This window comes from Salmo salar, chromosome ssa11 (genome assembly GCF_905237065.1).
Source record: "Salmo salar chromosome ssa11, Ssal_v3.1, whole genome shotgun sequence".
Classification (NCBI taxonomy): Eukaryota; Metazoa; Chordata; class Actinopteri; order Salmoniformes; family Salmonidae; genus Salmo; species Salmo salar.
In genome coordinates, this window is record NC_059452.1 from 8,030,145 (window position 1) to 8,056,352 (window position 26,208).

General features: G+C 45.4%; 1 protein-coding gene across 1 annotated transcript in view; it reads right to left on the bottom strand.

Annotated features, from left to right (window-relative positions):
• Positions 1-20,497, bottom strand: part of nav2a (neuron navigator 2a) — a 221,231-nt gene extending 200,734 nt beyond the window's left edge. The window contains exon 1 of the mRNA XM_045688967.1: positions 20,321-20,497. Coding sequence (XP_045544923.1) covers positions 20,321-20,353 — 33 coding nt within the window. The 5' untranslated portion in view covers positions 20,354-20,497. The remainder of the gene's footprint in view (positions 1-20,320) is intronic.
• Between the last annotated feature and the right edge of the window lie 5,711 nt (positions 20,498-26,208).

The following is a 26,208-nucleotide window of genomic DNA, read 5'->3' on the forward strand; positions in this document are numbered from 1 at the left end:
GCAAGGATCACCTCATCAGTCCAGTCATCAACCTCAGACACCGCTTGAATTGAAACGTTCATAAATCAACCAATCCACATCAGGTACTGATTTCAACTTTGAACCCACGTTTCTAATCTCTAACCCTTGTTTCCTTATAGCTCTTGACATTGTTTGCCGTCTGTGTACTGTAAGTACCTACAGTACTGTACCATTCTGCTAGCGTGACTGGGCGTTAAATATTAAATAGGATGATGATAGATAGAGTGCAGGATGACATCATCGTGCCATAAAATCCAGGCGATAAAAACCAAACAGAAAACAAGACAACAAGGTCTGTGGGCAGGGGAGAGAGAGAGGGGGGAAGAGTGAAAGTGTTGATGTGTGCCAACTTCACCAGCTCAGTCACTTACTCTTTCTCTGTTAACAACACACACACGGTTAACTTCTGACCTTTCATTACTCCAGTCAGCTAAGAGAGGAGGAAAGAAGGCATGTTGTAAAGCGCCTGTGTGTAGCTGGTGAGATGAGTCAGGCACAGGACAGCAGATATGAGTAATGAAAGCAATTTTACTCAATAATATCACAATACACGTTGTATAAATACAAGGCCACAAATACGGACTGAAATATAATAAACAATTACTCACAAACAAACATGGAGGAACAGAGGGTTAAATAATGAACAAGTAATTGTGGAATTGAAACCAGGTGTGTAAGACAAAGACAAAACAAATGGAAAATGAAAGGTGGATCGGCGATGGCTAGAAGGACGGTGACGTCGACCGAACAAGGAGAGGGACCGACTTTGGTGGAAGTCGTGACACGTGTGCATGTGTGCATGTAAGCACACGCAAATCCTCCTGTGTACTCACAGACAGGTAGATGGAAGTACACAAATAGGGCCGCATCATCTCTGGACCCCAGAGTGCTTCAACAGTCAGACAGCAAGCCTGCCTTTATAAGAAGTGACCATCTACCATCACTAACTCAGCGCACAAACATGAGACAAGAGACACCTGGAATACGAATAAATGAATATCCCATAGAAGAGGGAAGGGGGCTGAGCACATGAATACATGGAAATCTTATAGGAACAGATCCCTGTAGAGACAGAAAGAGCATGCATGAATACATGACTAGCCCGTATGACTACATGAATGCCTACTCGATGTCGAGTGGCAGTGTTGCTCAAATACATGGAGAGCTGTGGGAAGCAGAGGAGCTCTTAGCATACCCATCTATCTCTACCTCTCTCTTCATCTTTTTCTCATTCATTTTCTACTCTCCTTTTTGCCACTCTCTCTTCGGCCTCTCACAATACGAAAACAAGGACTGGGATATACACTGACTTATCTGCACTCGCTATTTCATAACGCCGTTTTGCTGATGACAATATTGTGAGTTTTTCATCACTGCCGCCCACGCTCGCTGTCACTGCATACTTAACAGATATGGCACTGTGGAGCCAAATGTACATTCCTCTGGGTGTCTTTGTAAAAGGCAGCCAATCTGTATGGTTCCCTCCGTAATTAAAAGATATGCTGCTGATTTCCCCTTATTTAATATCAATTTATTTTAATTAAATAATCACATGCTTATTAAGTGTCTCTCTCTCTTTCTCACACACACATGTATGTGTACGCCTGCAATATTATCACACATTTCAAATGGCACCTTTACAATTCTCCATACAGTTCGTTTACTATAATGCAGCAGTCACGACTAGACAAAAGATCTCATTGGAGACTTCATTAAAGGCTAATTGATTTCATTTGTGGTATTCTGAGACTGATAAGTGTACAAATTTGCCCCAAACAGGCTTAGGCCAGCCCATTACATCTGCCTGAAGATTACAATAGATAAATTAATGACACATTTACAACAGAGGAGGGAATAATGGATATAATGGATATGGATACAGATATGAGAATGTTTCACAGTGAGAGACAGGGATTCATTTAACCAAAGGCTCTGTCTCTATCCCCCCCCCCCGCTATTTTTTCCTGTTTCTCTATCTCCTCCTCCTCCGCAGCTCTCTTCTCCTCTCATCCCCCAGAATTACAGGCTAATAGAATTAAAGCCGACTGATTGGAACGGTATGCCAGGGAGAAGGAAGTACCATAGAGCACCCATTCTACCCCAGTGCTTCCCTTTCTCTGTTAAACAGAGACCAAACCTTATCATCAGCCTGTAAAGAGAGAGGAAGAGAGGATGGAGAGGAAGATAATGGGAGAGAGGAATAGAATGGAAGAGATGGAGGGAGAGAGAGAGAGAGAGAGAGAGAGAGAAAAAGAAGGGGAAAGAGAGCAAGAAAAAGAGAAAGATGGGGAAAAAGTGAGAAAAAAGTGCTAGGTAGAGAAAGAAAAAGTTTTGTTTTGCCATTCGATAATAGAAGAGACTTACCCATTTAAGTTTTATTCGTCACATGACTCATAAACAACAGGTGTAGTCTAACAGTAAAATGCTTACTTACAGGCCCTTCCCAACATTGCAGAGAGAGAAAAGAGAAATAATAGAAAAGTAATAATAAATACACAATGAGTAACAATAACTTGGCTATATATAGCTGGCTAGCCAAACTTCTCCTAGACTATAACTGTAGGCCTTTAAATATAGGCTTTTACTGTTCATGAACAGCAACTTTATTCTAATATTTGGCCATCAAATTGTCATTGCATATTGTAACAAAGAGAGTACACACAGTGTCAAGTCCCAAGTTGTGATCTTGGCAACCAATCACAACAAGTTAAGGAAAGTTCCTGAGAGAGAGAGAGAGAGAGAGAGAGAGAGAGAGAGAGAGAGAGAGAGAGAGAGAGAGAGAGAGAGAGAGAGAGAGAGAGAGAGAGAGAGAGAGAGAGAGAGAGAGAGACAGAGTTCATCCCTACTTGTTTCGATTGTGGGGGATGGGTAATGGGGTGAGCTGCTTGAGAGTGCTGTGAGATGGTGACCAGCAGAGGTCTTCCTAACACAGGCTTCCTTATGTATTGTCACATAGAGAATTGTCCAATGCCAGCCCCGTGGACAACTCTGCTTGGGGGGCTTCAGAGATGCATCTGTGGATTTCACCACCAGGAGGTCAAACTCATAAATCCAAAGGGCTCCTGCTTCTACCCCCAAGCCATAAGACCGTTGAACAATTCATTAAATGGCTACCTGGACTATTTGCATTGCCCCCCCCCCCCCTTATTATTATATATACAGTGCCATCGGAAATTATTCAGACCCCTTGACTTTTTCCATATTTTGTTACGTTACAGCCTTTCACAAAGGCACTGTATATATATTTTAAAAAATGCACACTGCTGCTACTCACAGTTTATTATCTATGCATAGTCAATTTACCCCTACCTACATGTACATACAGTGCAATCGGAAAGTATTCAGACCCCATTACTTTTTCCATATTTTGTCACGTTACAGGCTTATTCTAAAATGGATTACATTTCGTTTCCTCATCAAACTACACACAATACCCCATAATGACAATGAAAAATTTGTTTTTTAGAAAGTTTAGCAAATTTATAAAAAAACTATAACTGAAATATCAAATTCACATATGTATTCAGACCCTTTACTCATTACTTTGTTGAAGTTTTTTGGCAGCAATTACAGCCTCGAGGCTTCTTGGGTATGACGCTACAAGCTTGGCACACCTGTATTTGGGGAGTTTCTCCCATTATTCTCTGCAGATCCTCTCAAGCTCTGTCAGGTTGGATGGGGAGCAACGCTGCACAGCTATTTTCAGGTCTCTACAGAGATGTTCGATCGGTTTCAAGACCGGGCTATGGCTGGACCACTCAAGGACATTCAGAGACTTGTCCCGAAGCCACTCCTGCATTGTCTTGGCTGTGTGCTTAGGGTCATTGTCCTGTTGGAAGGTGAACCTTCGCCCCAGTCTGAGACCCTGAGCGCTCTGGAGCAGGTTTTGCATCAAGGATCTCTCCGTACTTTGCTCCGTTCATCTTTGCCTCGATACTAACTAGTCTCCCAGTCCCTGCAGCTGAAAAACATCCCCACAGCATGATCCTGTACTACATCGATGCCGATTGGAAGCTGTGCAGCAGGTGCTTGCAGACCTCCTACTTTCCAGAGGACCACACTGGGGAGGTAATAGCCCAGGGGCTGCTTGACTCGCTAGCAGCCTGGGATCAGCCAAAGGAGAAGCAGGTGTGCATCACAACGGACAGTGGGGAAAACGTCGTGAAAGCCACTAACCTAAATGGATGGACGAGGTTGAAGTGTTTTGGCCATCGACTTCCCCTCACCATCGGTATGTATTGCAATAAAGTTACATATCACTTGAACAAATAATATGCTGCAATTACCAAACACCAATATACTAAAGGACTTCCACTTGTTTGTTTTTTTAAATAACAAATAAATGCATAGCTAAATGACTGTTTAAAATACAGGTCTCTTTCTGTAGCAGTGTGGGTGTATTGTCCTGCTTGCTTGGAGGTTGTCATATGTTTGGATCTTGTTGTGTTATTCACTCAGAATAAGTCAGTGGCCATACCTACTCATTACCTTGGGCCCCTAGGGGCTGTGTGTGTGTGTGTGTGTGTGTGTAATGCATTTAGGAAAACAATTTTGGAGAGCCCACACCGTCTCTGCCACACTGAAGAGACCGTGTAAAGGGGGCAGGGGATGGCTGTGAAGGAGGTGGGTTTTAGGGACCCTGGCACTACCAACACTATTTATTGGCTGTAGTAGAGGCTGTTTAGCTGAACCATTTGACTACATGTGTAGTGTTTATCCAACCAATGTGCTCTGTGGTGAAGGAGATTACTTGTGTGTGTCTGTGAGTGTCATGAATAAACATCATGCAAACATCACACGGAACACGTCCACAGCCAAACTCATTCCCTAAAGGTTGCGCTGACAAAAAACGAAACATAAGTTAGCGATCTAACAGCTAGACTTCTTTACAATGTACCACATCTCAATTCATTTTATTTTTATTTCACCTTTATTTAACCAGGTAGGCCAGTTGAGAACAAGTTCTCATTTACAACTGCGACCTGGCCAAGATAAAGTAAAGCAGTGCGACACAAACAACAACACAGTTACACATGGAATAAACACGCGTACAGTCAATAACACAATAGAAAAATTCTATAGACAGTGTGTGCAAATGGCATGAGGAGGTAAGGCAATAAATAGGCCATAGTAGCGAAGTAATTACAATTTAGCAAATTAACACTGGAGTGATAGATGTGCAGATGATGATGTGCAGCTAGAAATACTGCTGTGCAAAAGAGCAGAAAAACAAAAACAAATATGGGGATGAGGTAGGTAGTTGGTTGGATGGGCTATTTACAGATGGGCTGTCTACAGCTGCAGCGATCGTCTGACAGCTGACGCTTAAAGTTAATGAGGGAGATATAAGTCTCCAACTTCAGTTAGTTTGTTTGACAAGCGAAAACTTCCTAATCCCAGAATGCCATTCACTATAAGAAGCAAATGAACAAAGTCAAAGTCAAAGTCAAAGATGACTGCTTCCATTACCTGAAAAATATTAACTTAGTTTGGACACTTTTCAGCATATTACAAATCGTTGATGTACGTGTTACAGTGTATACAAGAACCGGAGCACATGACTTTAGTTGTTGACCGTTTTTGACAAATAACAAATAAAATGTTACCCCAAATATAAGCCTACTGCCTTAGCCGAACCGTAGTGCGGCAGCTAAACAGAGATGAAACCATTTTAGGAAGGTTTGTGGGGGAGTTAATTTAATTTGTATTTTTTTTTTAGGTAGAAATCGGGGAAGGTATCGTGGGGAGATATAAAGGAAATATTACTATGATGGGGGATTTATCAATAAGTGGGGGGGCAAACACAGGACAAATGTATGTGAAAAAAACAATTAAACCCTTGGAAAGGCGGAGCTGGCAAACCATAGTTACGACCTGATGCTGCGTTCCACTTCAATGCGTTCAAGACAACTGGGAAAAAACTAGCTCCAGCTGGGGAAAATCGTTTTAAAACGGTCATCCAACTCGGAATTCCAACTCGGGAACTCAGGCCTCTTTCTCGAGCTCACACCTTCCGACCTGAAGATCACTGACGTCATGACTTGAGTTCCTAGTTGTCTTGAAAGCACCATAACTCAGTCGCATGAACTATCCCTTCTTATAACATCTTTGGTCTAACAAACGCTTAGGTGACAACCAGAATGCATTGTATGATGTCAACAAACATGTCACCACACATAGCTGGAACATAGCTTAACATTAGCTCATGATAATCAGTAAAACCTTTAAAAATATATATTTTACACACATCATGTGTCCATTACAATCTATGCAAAAATCGGAATGCATGATTTGTCACCAGTACTTGAAAACGTGAACAAAACAGTAAATACATTATGCTCCATACATACAGTTGAAGTTTAGATACACTTACGTTGGAGTCATTAAAACTTGTTTTTCAACCACTCCACAAATTTCTTGTTAACAAACTATAGTTTTGGCAAGTCGGTTAGGACATCTACTTTGTACACGACACAAGTAATTGTTCCAACAATTGTTTACAGACAGATTATTTCACTTACTGTATCACAATTCCAGTGGGTCAGAAGTTTACATACACTAAGTTGACTGTGTCTTTAAACAGCTTGGAAAATTCCAGAAAATGAGGTCATGGCTTTAGAAGCTTCTGATAGGCTAATTGACATCCTTTGAGTCAATTGGAGGTGTACCTGTGGATGTATTTCAAGGCCTACCTTCAAACTCACTGCCCCTTTGCTTGACATCATGGGAAAATCTAAAGAAATCAGCCAAGACCTCAGAAAGAAGATTGAAGACCTCCACAAGTCTGGTTCATCCTTGGGAGCAATTTCCAAACGCCTGAAGGTACCACGTTCATTTGTACAAACAATAGTACGTAAGTATAAACACCATGGGACCATGCAGCCATCATACCGCTCAGGACGGAGACACGTTCTGTCTCCTAGAGATGAACGTACTTTGTTGTGAAAAGGGCAAATCAATCCCAGAACAACAGCAAAGGACCTTGTGAAGATGCTGGAGGAAACAGGTACAAAAGTATCTATATCCACTGCAAAACGAGTTCTATATCGACATAACCTGAAAGGCCGCTCAGCAAGGAAGAAGCCACTGCTCCAGAACCGCCATAAAAAAAGCCAGACTACGGTTTGCAACTGCACATGAGGACAACGATTGTAGTTTTTGGAGAAATGTCCTCTGGTCTGATGAAACAAAAATAGAACTGTTTGGCAGTAATGACCATCGTTATGTTTGGAGGAAAAAGGGGGAGGCTTGCAAGCCGAAGAACACCATCCCAACCGTGAAGCACAGGGGTGGCAGCATCATATTGTGGGGGTGCTTTGCTGCAGGAGGGACTGGTGCACTTCACAAAATAGATGGCATCATGAGGGAGGAATATTATGTGTATATATTGAAGCAACATCTCAAGACATCAGTCAGGAAGTTAAAGCTTGGTCGCAAATGGGTCTTCCAAATGAACAATGACCCCAAGCATACTTCCAAAGTTGTGGCAAAATGGCTTAAGGACAACAAAGTCAAGGTATTGGAGTGGCCATCACAAAGCCCTGACCTCAATCCTATAGAAAATGTGTGGACAGAACTGAAAAAAGCGTGTGCGAGTAAGGAGGCCTACAAACCTGACTCAGTTACACCAGCTCTGTCAGGAGGAATGGGCCAAAAGTCACCCAACTTATTGTGGGAAGCTTGTGGAAGGCTACCCGAAATGTTTGACCCAAGTTAAACAACTTAAGGCAATGCTACCAAATACTAATTGAGTGTATGTAAACTTCTGACACACTGGGAATGTGATAAAAGCTGAAATAATCATTCTCTCTACTATTATTCTGACATTTCACATTCTTAAAATAAAGTGGTGATCCTAACTGACCTAAGACAGGCAATTTTTACTAGGATTAAATGTCAGAAATTGTGAAAAACTGAGATTAAATGTATTTGGCTAAGGTGTATGTAAAAATCCGACTTCAACTGTACATACATACACACGGTATGCTACAGTAGAAAAGACAACACAATATACTGAAAATAAGGCACTTACTGTGATACGAACGTACACATGTCCAAAGTTATTATTTGTAAAGAAAACAACAATGAAGGCAATGTGGACGCCAGCCAGAAAATGTGCCATCGGAAAAAGTTTGTGCAAGGCCTGTTTTAACTAGAGATGCGCAATGCCTTCATACGTGATCTGAGGAAACACTGGGGAAGTGCTTAGGCTCTCGTTGAAGAGAGAAGTTTGTCTGGCTCAGTAAAGCCTCGAACATAAATTGTCCGCAACAGTGAAATGGGCTACTTCTTAAGTGGATTAATGAGGAGGCGGAACACACCTCAATTCAAACTGTTAGAAAATAAAACTTGTTAGAAAATAATTTTAAATTCACAAGTTCAAACATGGTCTATAGATAATTAGCAGGCAGCGTGCCTTCAAATCAAAATCAAATCAAATCACATTTTATTGGTCACATACACATGGTTAGCAGATGTTAATGCGAGTGTAGCGAAATGCTTGTGCTTCTAGTTCCGACTATGCAGTAATATCTAACAAGTAATCTAACAAATTCACAACAGCTACCTTATACTACTACCTCTCACTGTTGCCGCTTGCTATAGACCTCCCTCTGCCCCAGCTGTGCCCTCGATACCATATGTGAATTGATTGCCCCCCCATCTATCTTCTGAGCTCATGCTACTAGGTGACCTAAACTGGGACATGCTTAACACCCCGGCCATCCTACAATCTAAGCTTGATGCCCTCAATCTCACACAAATTATCAATTAACCTACCAAGTACAACCCCAAATCCGTAAACACGAGCACCCTCATAGATGTCATCCTAACTAACTCGCCCTCCAAATACACCTCTGCTGTTTTCAATCAAGATCTCAGCGATCACTGCCTCATTGCCTGCATCCGTAATGGGTCTGCGACCAAATGACCATCCCTCATCACTGTCAAACGCTCCCAAAACACTTCTGCGAGCAGGCCTTTCTAATCGACCTGGCCGGGGTATCCTGGAATGACATTGACCTCATCCCGTCAGTAGATGATGCCTGGCTATTCTTTAAAAGTGCCTTCCTCACCATCTTAAATAAGCATGCCCCACTCAAAAAATGTAGAACTAGGAATAGATATAGTCCTTGGTTCACTCCAGACCTGTCTGCCCTTGACCAGCACAAAAACATCCTGTGGCGTTCTGCATTACATCGAATAGCCCCCGTGATATGCAACTTTTCAGGGAAGTTAGGAACAAATATACACAGGCAGTTAGAAATGCTAAGGCTAGCTTTTTCAAACAGAAATTTGCATCCTGTAGTACTAACTCAAAAAAGTTATTGGACACTGTAAAGTCCATGGAGAATAAGAGCACCTCCTCCCAGCTGTCCACTGCTTTGAGGCTAGGAAACACTGTTACCACCGATAAATCCACTATAATTGAGAATTTCAATAAGCATTTCTCTACGGCTGGCCATGCTTTCCACCTGGCTACCCCTACCCCGGTCAACTGCCCGGCACCCTCCACAGAAACCTGCCAAAGCCTCCACCATTTCTCCTTCACCCAAATCCAGATAGCTGATGTTCTGAAAGAGCTGCAAAATCTGGACCCATACAAATCAGCCAGGCTAGACAATCTATTACTAGCCTGTTCAACCTCTCTTTCGTATCGTCTGAGATTCCCAAAGATTGGAAAGCTGTCACGGTCATCCCCCTCTTCAAAGGGGGTGACACTCTAGACCCAAACTGCTACAGACCTATATCTGTCCTACCCTGTCCTTCTAAGGTCTTCAAAAGATAAGTTAACAAACAGATTACCGACCATTTTGAATCCCACCGTACCCTCTCCGCTATGCAATCTGGTTTCAGAGCTGGTCATGGGTGCACCTCAGCCACGCTCAAGGTCCTAAACAACATCATAACCGCCATCGATAAGAGACATTACTGTGCAGCCGTATTCATCGACCTGGCCAAGGCTTTCGACTCTGTCAGTCACCACATTCTTATTGGCAGACTCGACAGCCTTGGTTTCTCAAATGATTGCCTCGCCTGGTTTACCAACTACTTCTCTGATAGAGTTCAGTGTGTCAAATCGGAGGGCCTGTTGTCCGGACCTCTGGCAGTCTCTATGGGTGTGCCACAGGGTTCAATTCTTGGGCCGACTCTCTTCTTTGTATACATCAATGATGTTGCACTTGCTGCTGGTGATTCTCTGATCCACCTCTACGCAGACGACACCATTCTGTATACTTCTGGCCCCTCTTTGGACACTGTGTTAACTAACCTCCAGATGAGCTTCAATGCCATTACAACTCTCCTTCCGTGGCCTCCAACTGCTCTTAAACGCAGGTAAAACTAAATGCATGCTATTCAATCGATCACTGCCCGCACCTGCTCGCCCGTCCAGCATCACTACTCTGGACAGCTCTGACTTAGAATACGTGGACAACTACAAATACCTGGGTGTCTGGTTAGACTGTAAACTCTCCTTCCAGACTCACATTAAGCATCTCCAATCCAAAATTAAATCTAGAATCGGCTTCCTATATCGCAACAAAGCATCCTTCACTCATACTGCCAAACACACCCTCGTAAAACTGACCATCCTACCGATCCTCGACTTCGGTGATGTCATCTATAAAATAGCCTCCAACACTCTACTCAACAAACTGGATGCAGTCTATCACAGTGCCATCCGTTTTGTCACCAAAGCCCCATACACTACCCACCATTGTGACCTGTACGCTCTCGTTGGCTGGCCCTCGCTTCATACTCGTCGCCAAACCCACTGGCTCCAGGTTATCTACAAGTCTCTGCTAGGGAAAGCCCCGCCTTATCTCAGCTCACTGGTCACCATAGCAGCACCCACTCGTAGCATGCGCTCCAGCAGTTATATCTCTGGTCACCCCCAAAGCCAATTCCTCCTTTGGCCGCCTTTCCTTCCAGTTCTCTGCTGCCAATGACTGGAACGAACTGCAAAAATATCTGAAGCTGGAGACTCATATCTCCCTCACTAGCTTTAAGCACCAGCTGTCAGAGCAGCTCACAGATCACTACACCTGTACATAGATGGGCTGTTGACAGATGGGCTATCTACCAACCTCATCCCCATACTGTATTTATTTATTTATCTTGCTCCTTTGCACCCCAGTATCTCTACTTGCACATTCATCTTCTGCACATCTACCATTCCAGTGTTTAATTGCTATATTGTAATTACTTCGCCATCATGGCCTATTTATTGCCTTAACTTACCTCATTTGCACTCACTGTATATAGACTTTTTGTTTTCTTTTGTTCTACTGTATGTTTTGTTTATTCCATGTGTAACTCTGTGTTGTTGTATGTGTCGAATTGCTACGCTTTATCTTGGCCAGGTTGGAGTTGCAAATGAGAACTTGTTCTCAACTAGCCTACCTGGTTAAATAAAGGTGAAATAAAAATAAATAAATAAAATACACACAAATACACGCAAATGTAAAGGGATGAATAAGAATATGTACATATAAATATATGGACGAGCAATGACGTGCGGCAGAGGCAAGATGCAGTAGATGGTGTAGAATACAGTATATACATATGAGATGAGTAATGTAGGATATGTAAACAATTTTAAGTGGGGTTATTTAAAGTGGCTAGTGATACCTCTAAGCAAACATTATTAACGTGCCGTTATTTAAAGTGACTAGTGATACCTTTATTAAGTCTGTTTATTTAAGTGGCCAGAGATTTGAGTCTGTATGTTGGCAGCAGCCTCTGTTAGTGATGGCTGTTTAACAGTCTGATGGCCTAGTAATAGAAGCTGTTTTTCAGTCTCTCTGTCCCAGCTTTGATGCACCTGTACTGACCTCGCCTTCTGCATGATAGCGGGGTGAACCACCTTGGGTGGTTGTTGTTCTTGATTATCTTTTTGGCCTTCCTGTGACATCGGGTGCTGTAGGTGTCCTGGAGGGCAGGTAGTTTGCCCCCGGTGATGCGTTGTGCAGACCGCACTACCCTCTGGAGAGCCTTGCTGTTGAGGGCAGTGCAATTGCCATTCCAGGCGGTGATACAGCCCGATAGGATTCTCTCGATTGTGCATCTGTAAAAGTTTGTGAGTGTTTTAGATGACAAGCAACATTTCTTCAGCCTCCTGAGGTTGAAGAGGCGCTGTTGCGCCTTCTTCACCACGCTGTCTGTGTGGGTGGACCATTTCAGTTTGTCCGTGATGTGTACGCCGAGGAACTTAAAACTTTCCACCTTCTCCACTACTGTCCCGTTGGATGGCGGGGTGCTCCCTCTGCTGTTTCCTGAAGTCCACGATCATCTCCTTTGTTTTGTTGACGTTGAGTGAGAGGTTATTTTCCTGTTGCCACACTCCGAGGGCCTTCACCTCCTCCCTGTAGGCTGTCTCGTCGTTGTTAGTAATCAGACCTATCACTGTAGTGTCGTCTGCAAACTTGATGATTGAGTTGGAAGTGTGCATGGCCACGCAGTCATGGGTGAAGAGGGTGTACAGGAGATGGCTGAGAACACAACCCTTGTGGGGCCCCAGTGTTGAGGATCAGTGGGGTGGAGATGTTGTTTCCTACCTTCACCACCTAGGGGCGGCCCGTCAGAAAGTCCAGGACCCAGTTGCACAGGGCGGGGTCGAGACCCAGGGTCTCGAGCTTAATGACGAGTTTGGCGGGTACTATGGTGTTAAATGCTGAGCTGTAGTCAATGAACAGCATTCTTACATCCTCTTGTCCAGATGGGATAGGGCAGTGTGCAGTGTGATGGCGATTGCATCGTCAGTGGACCTGTTGGGGCGGTAAGCAAATTGGAGTGGTTCTAGGGTATCGGGTAGGGTGGAGGTGATATGGTCCTTGACTAGTCTCTCAAAGCACTTCATGATGACAGAAGTGAGTACAATGGGGCAATTGTCATTTAGTTCAGTTACCTTAGCTTTCTTGGGAACAGGAACAATGGTGGCCATCTTGAAGCATGTGAGTACAACAGACTGGGATAGGGATTGGTTGAATATGTCCGTAACCGCACTAGCCAGTTGGTCTGCGCATGCCCTGAGGACGTGGCTAGGGATGCCGTCTGGGCCAGCAGCCTTGCGAGGGTTGACACGTTTAAATGTTTTACTCACGTTGGCCACGGAGAAGGCGAGCCCACAGGCTTTGGTAGCGGGCCGTGTCAGTGGCACTGTATTGTACTCAAAGCGAGCAAAGAAGTTGTTTAATTTGTCTGGGAGCAAGACGTCGATGTCCGCGACGGGGCTTGTTTTCTTTTTGTAATCCGTGATTGACTGTAGACCCTGCCACATACATCTCGTGTTTGAGACGTTGAATTTCGACTCTACTTTGTCTCTATACTGACGCTTTGCTTGTTTGATTGCCTTGCAGAGGGAATAGCTGCACTGTTTATATTTGGTCGTGTTTCCGGTCGCCTTGCCATGATTAAAATCGGTGGTTTGCGCTTTCAGTTTTGCGCGAATGCTGCCATCAATCTACGGTTTCTGGTTAGGGAAGGTGTTAATGGTCACAGAGGGTACGACATCTCCGATGCACTTGCTAATAAACTCGCTCACCGAGTCAGCGTATTAATCAATGTTATTGTCTGAGGCTATCCGGAACATATCCCAGTTCACGTGATCGAAGCAATCTTGAAGCGTGGAATCCAATTGGTTAGACCAGCGTTGTATGGACCTGAGCATGGGCATTTTCTGTTTTAGTTTCTGTCTATAGGCTGGGAGAAACAAAATGGAGTCAAGGATCAGATTTGCCAAAGGCAGGGCGGGGGAGGCTTTGTATGCATCGCGGAAGTTCGAGTAGCAATGATCCAGAAAGCTACCAGCTCTTGACATGCATTCGATATGCTGATAGAATTTAAGAAGTATGGTACTTAGGTTAGCTTTGTTAAAATCCCCGGCTACAATAAATGCAGCCTCAGGATGTATGGTTTCCAGTTCCAGCCTTGGTTTGAGGGCAGCGTGTGCTAACTGTCCTGTTGCGTAACAATCACATTTTGGAACAGTGAGTGCATTCTGACATCATGCGCATAAAAAAAACTCACACTGGGGCCACCGTTAGAGATATTTGGAACTTACACATGAAAAGGTTAAGAGTTGAATCGTTGAAATTAGCACTTCGGAATGCTATCGTTAATACCAAACGATTCAAACTAACTTTTCAGTTAACCATTAGCTTTCAAATGGTATTCACCAGCATCAACATTTCACCCTGTGCACTCCCATAGTCTACATTCAGTCTTTACAGCTCTACTACAGGAGCCAATTCCCTCAAATTAGTACTTGTCTTTGCCAAAGAATGCTAACAGCATGCTAACACTGGTAAGTTCCAATTAGCACAAATGTTAATTTAGCAGGCCTTGGAATTGCATTAGAACATTGACATTTCACCCTGGGTGCAGCTAAAGAGCTTGGGTTTGAAGTTAACACCACTCTCCAGGTGCAAATTCTTTCAAATTAGCACTTTGCCTCAGAATGCTAACAGCATGCTAACACTGGACAGACCCAATTAGCGCTAATTAGCCATTTTTCTGAGGTGGTCTCACTCATTTAAAGCCTGGTCTTGATCCAAAGCGACTCTTCTTGCCAAAACTTTCTTGACTTCCTATTAACGGCAATCCCCTCGCAGCTCAACGGGATGAAAAACCAAAAGTATAAGCACTTCGCTACACTCGCAATAACATCTGCTAACCATGTGTATGTGACCAATAACATTTGATTTGAAGTAACAACAGCTGTCAAACGTGTGTTACCCTAGAAACCCCAGAGCTGGCAACAAGAGCTGTAGCTTCCCAAGCACAGGAAAATTATAAAAAGAGAGAACTCTGATAAAAAGTTCTGAGAGAGCTTGCGGTTTCAAACATGAATAGGATATGAAAGAATGTTTCCTTTATTCACCGCTGCTTGTTTCGCTTTCGAGGAAGGTGTCAAAGGAGGGAGTGTGTAACCCAGTGAATCGGAGGCACAGACGACATGCCGAGGATTGTGGGTAGAGTATGCAGACGCTTGGCTCAGAGGCTGCTGCTGCTATCATTCAGCTGCTCTTCGTTGTTGGATTACAGAGGATTTAGAGCGGAGACAAAGGCAAACATATTGTTTTAACAGCCAAGCTCATTTTGGAGGGGTGACAGCAGATGATTTGACACACTAATTAGCGTGTTGGAACACACAGAGGGGCAAGCTTATAGACACACGCACACACAAGCGGGAATACAGGCGCACACAGGCCTTCTCAAATAAATCCGTCTATCCCACGTCCCCTGTTCCCACCTAAATATAATCTGGTGCCTCCTGTCTACATATTAATCAATATCAGAACTTCCATGAGAGCGGTGCTTGCTGTTGACAACATTGTATCTGTCCACCAATATGCCAACAATAGACCTGGAATTGGTGTCCCATATCAGGCCTTACTGAAAGACAACCACTCTCAACCCAGAGCCAGAGCTGTTATGGCTGAGTGACCAGATTCATATTAAGGCTCCACAGGCTACTGGTTTAACATGAAGCTTTGTGAGGCTGTGTGTGTATGTGTGTGTATGCACATGTGCAATTTCAGACTCACAACTGACTACAGCATCATATTAAAAACTCCATTGTGGACTCCAAGAAATAGGGAGGTATTCTCCAAGACCCACGCCACCCGTCTTCCTCCTCATCCCCCCTGGGACAGTGCCATCGACCTGCTGGCAGGGTCTGCGCCTCTGTGCAGACGCATCTACCCTCTGTCAGTGGCTGAGTTCCAGGCCATGGAGCCGCGTCGGCTGGTTTCTTCTTTGTGGCCAAGAAGGATGGAGGGTTACGTTTAGATTACAGAAGACTCAATGAAATCACCACAAAGTACCGTTAACCTCTCCCATTGTCATGACTTCCACCGAAGTCGGCTCCTCTCCTTGTTCGGGCAGTGTTCGGCGGTCGACGTCTCCGGTCTTCTAGCCATCACCGCTTCATTTTCATCATTCCATTTGTTTTGTCTTGTTTCCTTCACACCTGGTTTGCATTCCCTAATCACACTGCATGTACTTATTCCTCTGTTCCCCTGCATGTCTTTGTGTGAAATTGTTTTGTGTTACGTGGTGTTTCGCGTATAGCTGGTTTGTTCCATGTATCGTGTACACGTAGATGGCTTGTTTGTTTAAACCTTATTCAGGTTGTGATTTCTCGCGCTGTACACTTTGCCTGCCAAATAAAGTGTGCACTTGTTTCACAACTCTCTGCTCTCCTGCACCTGACTTCTTCACCAGCAGTGCCCAGCCTTAACAGAATTTCACACCGTGTTATGGAGTCAGCAGGAGCAGGTACCCCGGTCAGAGGAGTCGAGGAGCGCGTCCAGGAACACTTGGCAATGATAGAACATCTCGGTGCCATGATGGATCGCGTTGTCCATACCTTGGACCGCTGGGAGAGACAGGGAGTCTCTCCAGCGCCTCAACCAGCACAACCGGGGACAACTCTACACGTCCCTCCTGTATCCGTTCCCAGTGGGATAAGTCTCTCCATTCCCAGGGAGTATGATGGGACGGCAGCACGGTGCCAGGGGTTCCTATTACAACTGGACCTATACCTGGCCACCGTTCATCCAGCTCCCTCAGGAAGAGAGAGGGAGTCCGCCCTCGTCTCGTGCCTCTCGGGGCGAGGCCTGGAGTGGGCCAACGCCGTATGGGGAGAAGGAGACGCGCGTTGGACCACTTCGAGGAGTTTACCCGCCGCTTCCGGGCCGTCTTCGACCATCCGCCCAAAGGGAGAGCAGCGGGGGAAAGGCTCTTCCACTTGAGGCAGGGGACGAGGAGCGCACAGGAGTTCACACTGGAGTTCCGGACCTTGGCCACCGGAGCGGGATGGAACGACAGGGCCTCATCGACCACTACCGATGCAGCCTGCGAGAAGACGTCTGGCGGGAGTTGGCCTGCAGGGATGCCACCATTACCTTCGACCAACTGGTGGACCTGTCCATTCGGTTGGATAACCTGTTGGTCACCCGCAGACATCCAGAGGGGGCTCTGTCAGTTCCATTTTCCAGCCCCCCCCCGCTCCGGTGCCCATGGAACTGGGAGGGGCTGTGCGTATGGAGGCTGGAGGAGGGGCCTTCTTGTGCACCATCTGTGGCCGCAGAGGGCACACTGCAGGTCGGTGCCGGGTTGGTTCCTCTGGGAGTCGAGGCAGCAGGCAGGGCACTCTGGTGTCACCCCAGGTGAGTCTGCACCACTCTCATCCAGAGCCCTCTGTTGTTCACTTGTTTATTGAGACGCAGGGGGGTCACGAGGTGACGCAGGGGGGTCACGAGGAGAGAATCTTTCTCATTGATTCTCCTGCGTTTCCCGTAGAACTAGGCCTTCCCTGGTTGGCTCGTCATAACCCCACCATTTCATGGCAACAGAGGGCTCTCAAGGGGTGGTCGCGAGAGTGCTTCCCTGTAGCTCAGTTGGTAGAGCATGGTGTTTGCAACGCCAGGGTGTGCACTCGGAGTGCATACAATCTCACCCATATCTGGGAGGATGAATGGAAGACTGCATTTAGCACGATGTCTGATCATCACTACGAGTACTTGGTGATGGCATTTGGTTTAGCCAATGCTCCGTCAGTGTTCCAGGTATTCGTTAAGGTGTTCAGGGACATGCTCGGACGCCAGGTGGTCGTGTATATCGATGACATCCTGGTCTACTCGGCTACCCTGGAGAATCACATCACTCATGTTCGAGCAGTCCTGGAAAGCACCTGTTTGTCAACGCTGAGCAGTGCCAATTTCATCGGAAGGCGTGGGTGGAGTACGCCCAGAACTCGCTACGTCACTCCTCCACTGGGTTGACCCCCTTCCAGTGTGTCCTGGGTTTTCAGCCGGCCCTGGCTCCGTGGACCCCGGGCCAGACCAAAGCACCTGCGGTTGATGAGTGGTTCAGGCACGCAGAAGAAATGTGGAGCGATGCTCACGTGAGACTCCAGTGTGCCATCCACCATCAAAAGGAGCAGACAGACCGCCACCACAGGGAGACCCCCGTGTACCACCCTGGGGATCGTGTCTGGCTTTCTACCAGGAACCTCCCACTCTGCCTGCCTTGCAAAAAGTTGAGCCCCCGGTTTGTGGGGCCGTTCATGGTTCTCCGGAGGGTCAACGAGGTGACGTCTAGGTTACAGCTTAGGTTATAGGTATAGGTTACAGTATCTCACCTTCTTTTCATGTCTCCCTTCTCAAGCCGGTGGTTCCTGGTCCCCTGGTCCCGTGTGGCTCATTTGGTAGAGCATGGTGTTTGCAACGCCAGGGTTGTGGGTTCGATTCCCACGGGGGACCAGTACGGGGGAAAAATGTATGAAATGTATGCATTCACTACTGTAAGTCACTCTGGATAAGAGCGTCTGCTAAATGACTAAAATGTAAATGTCTAGCTGATGCTGTCCCCCACGACACCCCCCGGACATTGAGGGGGTCTGGCCTATGCCGTCAGATCTCTACTGGACTCCGGACATCGTGGGGGTCGGCTCCAGTATCTGGTGGACTGGGAGGGGTATGGCCCAGAGGAGCGGTGTTGGGTTCCGGTGGAGGACATTCTGGATCCCAACATCATCTGTGATTTCCACCTTCGCCGCCCTGGACTGGCTCGCTCCTAGTCCTCGGGGACGATCCTTCTGGCCGGAGTCGTCCTGCGGCTGGAGCCGTGCGTCGTCGGGGGGGTACTGTCACGTCTACTCCCGCTCCTCCCCTCCGGCGTTCGACGTCACCGGTATACTAACCACCGGTCCTGGGATCCATCCTTACGCACACCTGGCATCAATCATTATGCGCACCTGCACGTCATCATCAGGCACACCTGGACTCCACCTCACTTATTACCTCCCCTATATCTGGCACTCCCTTAGGTTCTTTCTCCAGTCAGTATTGTGTATGTGTTTCATGTATATACGCTACTCGTGTTTGTTATATTGTTCCATGTTCCGTTTATTATTAAACTCACCACCTGCACTTGCTTTCCGACTCCCAGCGTCTACGTTACAGCGTCTGTATGACAGCGACTTACTGTACATTTCCTCATTCTTGATTGCTTCCTCTTTCCTCATTTGCCCTTCTCTTCCCTTTTCTCCTCTCCTATTCCCTCGCTAATGAGCCCCATTCACAGAGAGGTATGGTTAGAAGTGAAAAAGACAGAAAATAAAGATTGTTTCAAACCGTTTCTCTCCCTTCCTCTCTACTTTGGTCTCCCTATCTTCCTCCTCTCTTTCTGTCTCTGTCTCCTATCTCTTTATCTCGCTGTTCCCTCTAAATTTACTCATGTATAAATCTGACAGCATTAAGTTGTGATTCATAGCTACAGTACAAGCCCGACAGTGTGTGCTGTAAAGTTCAGTGCTGTACAGACTCAGCCAATCATACAGTGATGACACATGTAAGGTCTATGCTAGCGCCGCTCTGCCACTTATGACACCTTTTACATGACGGCCCGTATCAGTCTGATTATGATGATGAGATTGATGAATATGGATTAGTATGGTGCTATTTCTGAGCCGCCGGGGGATAGTTCTCACTAACATGTAGGGAGAGCAGCCGTCTCTCATATTTCCTACCAAAGATTGTCAAGGAACGAAAGAGAGCAAAGTGATGGGATAGCAGGAGCCCTTTCTTTGCATGCATTACTTTAACTAAAGTGTAAATATGATGGATGAAAGTCAAACTGTTTTTGGGTTATAAACAAACCTGTTGCAATCACTCAGGTGTAGGCCCATATGAAACTCAGACAGGGGAGAGCAAATAAACAATTATACCGCAATTGATATGACAACAATGTTCAGCACAAAGCTGTTTTAGCACAAATCTGAATTAGCCTGCAATAGCCTATGTAAGCTACTTCACTAGCCACCCAGCTAGCCATTAGCAACTGTGTCATTCCCAGTGCTGACAGCTGTCACTGGGCCATCTGCTCTGCTGTCAACCTAATATCACCAAAACATCACCAACTCTGCAGGCTGTTAATCACCTGCCAGAACCTCATTGCAGCTCTATAGACACATGACAGTGTCAAAGCTAAATTACAGAGCCATAGCCAAAATGGATCACAGACAAAACAGCCAAAGCTAAATTACTCTACCAAAGGCCCATGCCAGAGTCAGCCAGGACCACCACAGCCAAGATATGCCCCTTTGTTTTACAGAGCAAATGAACCTCAGTATCATCACTATAAACACCCCGCATTCAAATCACGCAGCTCAAAATGAATGAATACCGTCAAAATATCATATTCACTCACTACAAGTAGATAACACAATCGATACAACTATCATATTCGCTCAATGCAAGGCGACCAATTCTTACAATTTCAAACCACTTACCACATCTCTATGTCCGTGTCCTGCACACACCATCCAGCGCCTCTCTGTGCATGTGAAACAGCCTGTACAGTTTGTCCAGTTTAAATGTCATCTCTTTTCGTCAGTGGCTCCTCTACAGGGAGAGACAGGCCCTGTTACGTCTGCTCAGTGCTCCACTCCTGTCTCTCTCCTACACCAGCAGCTCCGCACAGTCACAGTCAGGGACAGAGGGCTCATTCTGCTCCGCTCCGTTTCTTTAGTAAGGAGGATTATGATAAGAAGCTGCGTCCTCCCGACAGACACACTCACACACACGTTCATCCAATAATAGGGGGGGAGTGTGTGTGTGTGTGTGTGTTGGTACAATATGTGCGTGGATGTGTGTGTGTGTGTGTGTGTGTCCCACCCACCCACCCACCCATCCAACCCCCTCCCTACTGCTGCCTAAGGCTTGGAAGTGGGCTGGTGGAAATGACAGAGCAGAAGACAGACATGAGAGGAAAAAGCCCCCATTCCTCTCTCTCCTCCTCTTCTATCCTGCAGGCTGGGCTGTGTGACAGTGACTTGGCATCTCGGAGGGCACTTGAACAAACATGTTACATAAGACCTCCAGTCATAGCTCTGGGGAAGGGGAGAGGGAAACACAAGATGTAACACACACACACACACACACACACACACACGCGAGTAGGCATACAGAGTGCAAATATATACACACATTAAACAATCAGTGCCCACATAGTCATAAGCATACTGTCAACATGAATGACTTGACATGTAAACACACACATACCCGTGCACACGTACGCCCACCACATACACGCGCACACACACACACACACACACACACACACACACACACACACACACACACACACACACACACACACACACACACACACACAATCCTGCATGATTGGCATTCATGGGCAATGCTGCAGTAACACACTCAATTACCACTGTTATTACAGACCAAGAGGCCCGGGGTCTTCCAAGGTCCTGCTCCTTTGTGTGCTAATCCAGGGCCTTAATAAGTCAGGTGGCCCAGGATGGGTGCAAGGCGGTGGGGGAGGCCTCTTGGCGAGCCTCTGGTCTCAGTTTCAGGCTCGGGCCAGAGAGGGCAGCTTTACAGCAGTAATCCACTGTTTGTCTGACACCAGCCCTGATCCCTTAATCCACATGGCTGCCTAGCTAACCATCTCCAGCCCAGACAGATAAACCCCCCCCCCCCACCCCCCGACACACACAGACAGTCACAAACACAGTCACACACACACACACCACCCTGGGGTACAGACACCAGCTGTTGGGCTCAGCTGTGTGGCTGGGGTCTAGGGTCTGGTGGTGTGTGTGTGTGGTTGTATTTGTGTAAGTGTGTGTTTTTGTGCGACCATTAATGCGTATACACTGTTAAAAATAGCTGTGATTTTACAATAACATTTCACAATTTTGTACTGTATTCATGGTTTTATTGTGAATGGCAATGCTTGTTTAGTAATGTTTTTACCATTATGTAAATATGACTAATCGAAGAAGGATCGCCACTGCCAGCCAGAGACCAATTTTGAATTCAAGAGAAGTGAATGCTTGGATTACTTAATGTTATAGGCTAACTTCACAGGCTTGCAACAAACTCCCTTCAAATATAATTTTATTGCAGACATGTTTCGGACAAGTTCTTTCATCAGGATACAATGACTTAGCCTAGCTGACGTTATTTTTTCACGTTTGACATATGGGCGAGCTAGCTAGCTAGCCTGACGTTACAGCAGCTTGCTGTGCGTGTAACGTTAACTAACTTAACATGAGCTGCAAGAACAGCTCCTTGGATACAGTGGTTGACTAGCAGCATTTGAGGAATGCATGTTTGTGATTGCAATGTTATCTGCGCGCTATGTTAGCCTAGCTGTGCTGCGGTGGATGGGCTACTAGTGTAAGTGCAGCAGGGGACAGCCTGGCTCGTCTGACCAGTCTGTCACCAAAGACAGTGTGGTGCTGTCACCTAGGGAGCTACCCGGATCGAGGAGCGTCAACCTATCTGGAGCTGCCCATTTCCAAAATGGCCTACGCATGAGTAGCATCAACCAATGGTGATAAAGATAAATGTATTTTCTGTATCTGTTCTCACGACTACTAGTCGTAAGCTAACAGTAGAAGCCTGACTGAGATTTCATCCATTCCACATCTATTTTACTGCAAAATCTTCGCACAAAAAGCTATTTAGTTGCACAAAGCAGAGAGGCGATAATTGAGCAGAGCTGGCAATAATTTTGTATATTTTGGCTTTATTCGAGTAGTTGTGGTTATCGAAAAGGTGTAATAGTGGTGTAGTAGTTGGGCGTTAGAGAGGCTAACGTTAGGTAACGTTAGATGTGGTGGTGTGATTTATCTAGCTAAATGTTAGTTCGCTAACATCATCTTAGAAACATTTGTGTTTAAGCAATTAAGCAATACTAAAGTTGAACTACAAAAGGTAAAGAGGACATTTTGTGTGCTTGCACTGAGTGGCTGCCAATTTTATTGGTTGTGGGAGTCTTGAGTGTAGTATTAGTAGTGGTTCTGTCTGCTGCCTACCTGTCTTATTTCTGGTTTTGTTTACCTCAGCCATTTGGTCAAAATGTTCCATTGCAAATGTAATACCTGTGACCATGTGTCTGTTACTGGTTTTGAGTTCACTCAGCACATAAAGCTGCACAGTAACACATGTAATTTTACCTATCAATGTGGGGTGCCTGAACGCTCACCAACATACCATAAATTCACTGCTCTTAAAGCACATATGTATAGAAATAATAAAGCTGATGGGTTTGTGCTGAGAGATTGTCAACAACACTGCGACACACCCTTAAAATGTGTGGTTCAGTCTTGTGCAGTCGGGTGTGACACCTTAACCTCTTTTGTTCATCACTTGAAGGCACATATTCAAGAAGGATTAGAAATGGGCCTCCCGAGTGGCGCAGCGGTCTAAGGCACTGCAGTGCTTGAGGCGTCACTACAGATCCGGGTTCGATCCCGGGCTGTGTCACAGCCGACTGCGACCGGGAGACCCATGAGGCGACTCACAATTGGGCCAGCACCGTCCGGGTTAGGGGAGGGTTTGGCCGGCCAGGATGTCCTCGGTCCCATCGCATTCTAGCGACTCCTGTTGCGGGCCTGGGTGCATGCACGCTGACATGGTTGCCAGCTGTACGGTGTTTCCTCTGACACATTGGTGCAGCTGGCTTCTGGGTTAAATGAGCAGTGCGGCTTGGCTGGGTTGCGTTTCGGAGGACGCATGGCTCTCTCCCGAGTCCATAGGGGAGTTGCAGCGATGGGACAAGACTGTAACTACCAATTGGGGAGAAAAAGGGGTTACTACTAATAAAAAAAAAATGAAAAAAGGATTAGAAATCAATTTCCCATTTAGAGATTGTGACATCAAGTCCACTGTTATGTCAAGTTTTGCATCCCATGTTTCTAGGAAAACATCTAGATGACTCTGTGCTAGACTGACATGTTGCAGCTGAACCTTTGGGTCATGCCAGTGTGCCTATGACATCCGATAGCTTAGATGAGCCGGAAGAGCTTTTTTCTGTCGATTATGTTTTCTTTATAAAAATATGACACTTTTATTTGTAACTGCAAGCTAAATTATTGTTGCCTGCAACTACTATTCAAACTATTAAAGAGGAGTTTCAGAATGTCTATGACATTGGCCTGGCACATTGGCCTGGCACAAACTAAGTGATAAGTTGACTGGCCTTGGAATCCCAGAGGCCAATATAAGCAGCATTATAGATGACATAAAGAAAGAGGTTCTCCTTAAGGCCTGCAACAGTGGAATTTTAAGCACAGACCTAAAAGCAGAAGACTGCTTTTAAAAATAATTTATATTACGTTGAGCCTGTGCCCCTGTTCTTGGGTAATTATGATAATGGTAAAGAATGTTTTTTCCCAGGATGTACAGCTGACATTGTTTGCACTTTTTAAAAGTGAGTCTGTATGTGAGAAGCATGGCGCAACACATGCCCAACCCTCAACAGAGAATGTTTTTCAGAATGTACAGGATGGGAGGGGAGTTTAGGGGGATCCATTGTTTAAAACTGAGCCGTCTTCTGTTTTTCTGATACTCTATCAGGATTCATTTGAAGTTGTCAATCCACTCGGTTCCTGAAAAAAAACACACAACGTTTTTGCAATTTACTTTCCTCTGACAGATATTATATCAGCTATAGATCATGCGCAGCTTGTTCACCTGTGTAGAGAGCAGGATTTTCAATATTTTGGCCTAGACAAAAGTACTTGACCCTCTCATCAAAGATCTGAAAGCTCTGGAGGAGAGTGGAATTAAGATAAGTGATGGGCGAGTTCTAAAAGGTACTTTTAGGAGACAATTTAGGATCTCATTGCATTGGGGGTTTCTGGAGAATTTCAGTAGAGCATTACTTTCTGTCACTACTGTGATATTGCTAGAAACACTTGTAGAACTTGTGTGGCACAGCAAGAACCATACAGTCATATCGAACCCATTTGCAGGATTTAGCTGCAAGTGCAACAGATTCGGTGTGTGGTGTCAAATTCCACTCGCCTTTCAATCAGCTAGCCTACTTCCACGTTTACCAGCCTGGTACCATGTCTAGGGCATGGCCTGTTTGAGTGCATTGTTTCCTATGATCTAGCTTTGTTTATTGCTCGGTTAGTTCAGGAGAAACATTTGACTTATTTACAACTCAACCGATGCAAAGATGTATTCAAACATCAGGGAAACGATGCCAACGACAAACATCTCTCCTCGTAGTGAAAGGCTCAGTGGACATGCAGTGCAAAATTGGTGCTTTCTCAGATTGCTACCTCTCCTGTCACAGCAGGTCAGGTGGCTTATATCAGTATCTCCTCATTAAGGAGTACATCACCTTTAGGAGAGAGCTTTGTCCTGACCATGCCCTTAAACCAAAACATCACTACCTATGTCACTATCCAGAGCTCATTGCCCACTTTGGTCCACTTATTCGCCTTTGGACTTTAAGGTTTGAGAGCAAGCATACTTGTTGTTTTTGTCGCACTGCTTTGCTTTATCTTGGCCAGGTCGCAGTTGTAAATGATAACTTGTTCTCAACTGGCCTACCTGGTTAAATAAAGGTGAAATACATTTTTTTGTTTTAAATACTTTCTTCAAGCAATGTGCCAGAAAGTTCCACAACTTCAAAAACCAGTGTAAAACACTTCTAGAGTGACACCAGCTTCTCCAGGCCTACTTAAGTGCAGGCAACCTGTTCCCACAATGTATACAAGTGGAAAAGAGCACTGAGTTCTACATGAATGACTACAATGACAGAATCAAGGAATTTTCATTTAGAGTCAAAAGGCTACAAATCAAGTGACAGTTAAGGGTACTTTGTTCAAAAGGCTTTTTTTTTGCTTGGAAAATATGATGAAGAGCTACATGTTGGCAGGATTCAGCTGGTCATAGTTCACCATGATTCTGTTTATTTTGTTGCAAACTTCCGGGAAACTTGAAGATAAAGAACATGCAGTATAAAGAGATGATAGACCTCAACTGTCACTCACTCCCATTGCGCCGGGTGGCACATAGGGCATCAACAAGGGTCTTCCACTTTTGTCTGTCCTGGGAAGTCTTCTCTATTGTGCCCCGGCTGAGCTGGTGTTGCTGGAGCTCTGCCTCTACTGTTATACGCCATGTTGTTTTACATTGTCTTCAAGTGTGCAGGGAAGTGCCACTCTGGTAGAGGAGGTTCCATTTCCTGATCCACCTCCACCGCCTTTGCTTGATCGTTGACATGCCATCCTGTTTTGCCAGTTTGATGAGGTCTTGATTAGATATGATCTTAGACCAGTAGATGGAATATGTATTTTCAAAAGAAGGTTGTATGAAAGGCAGATAATTTATTTGGGTTGTGTTAGGTCATCCT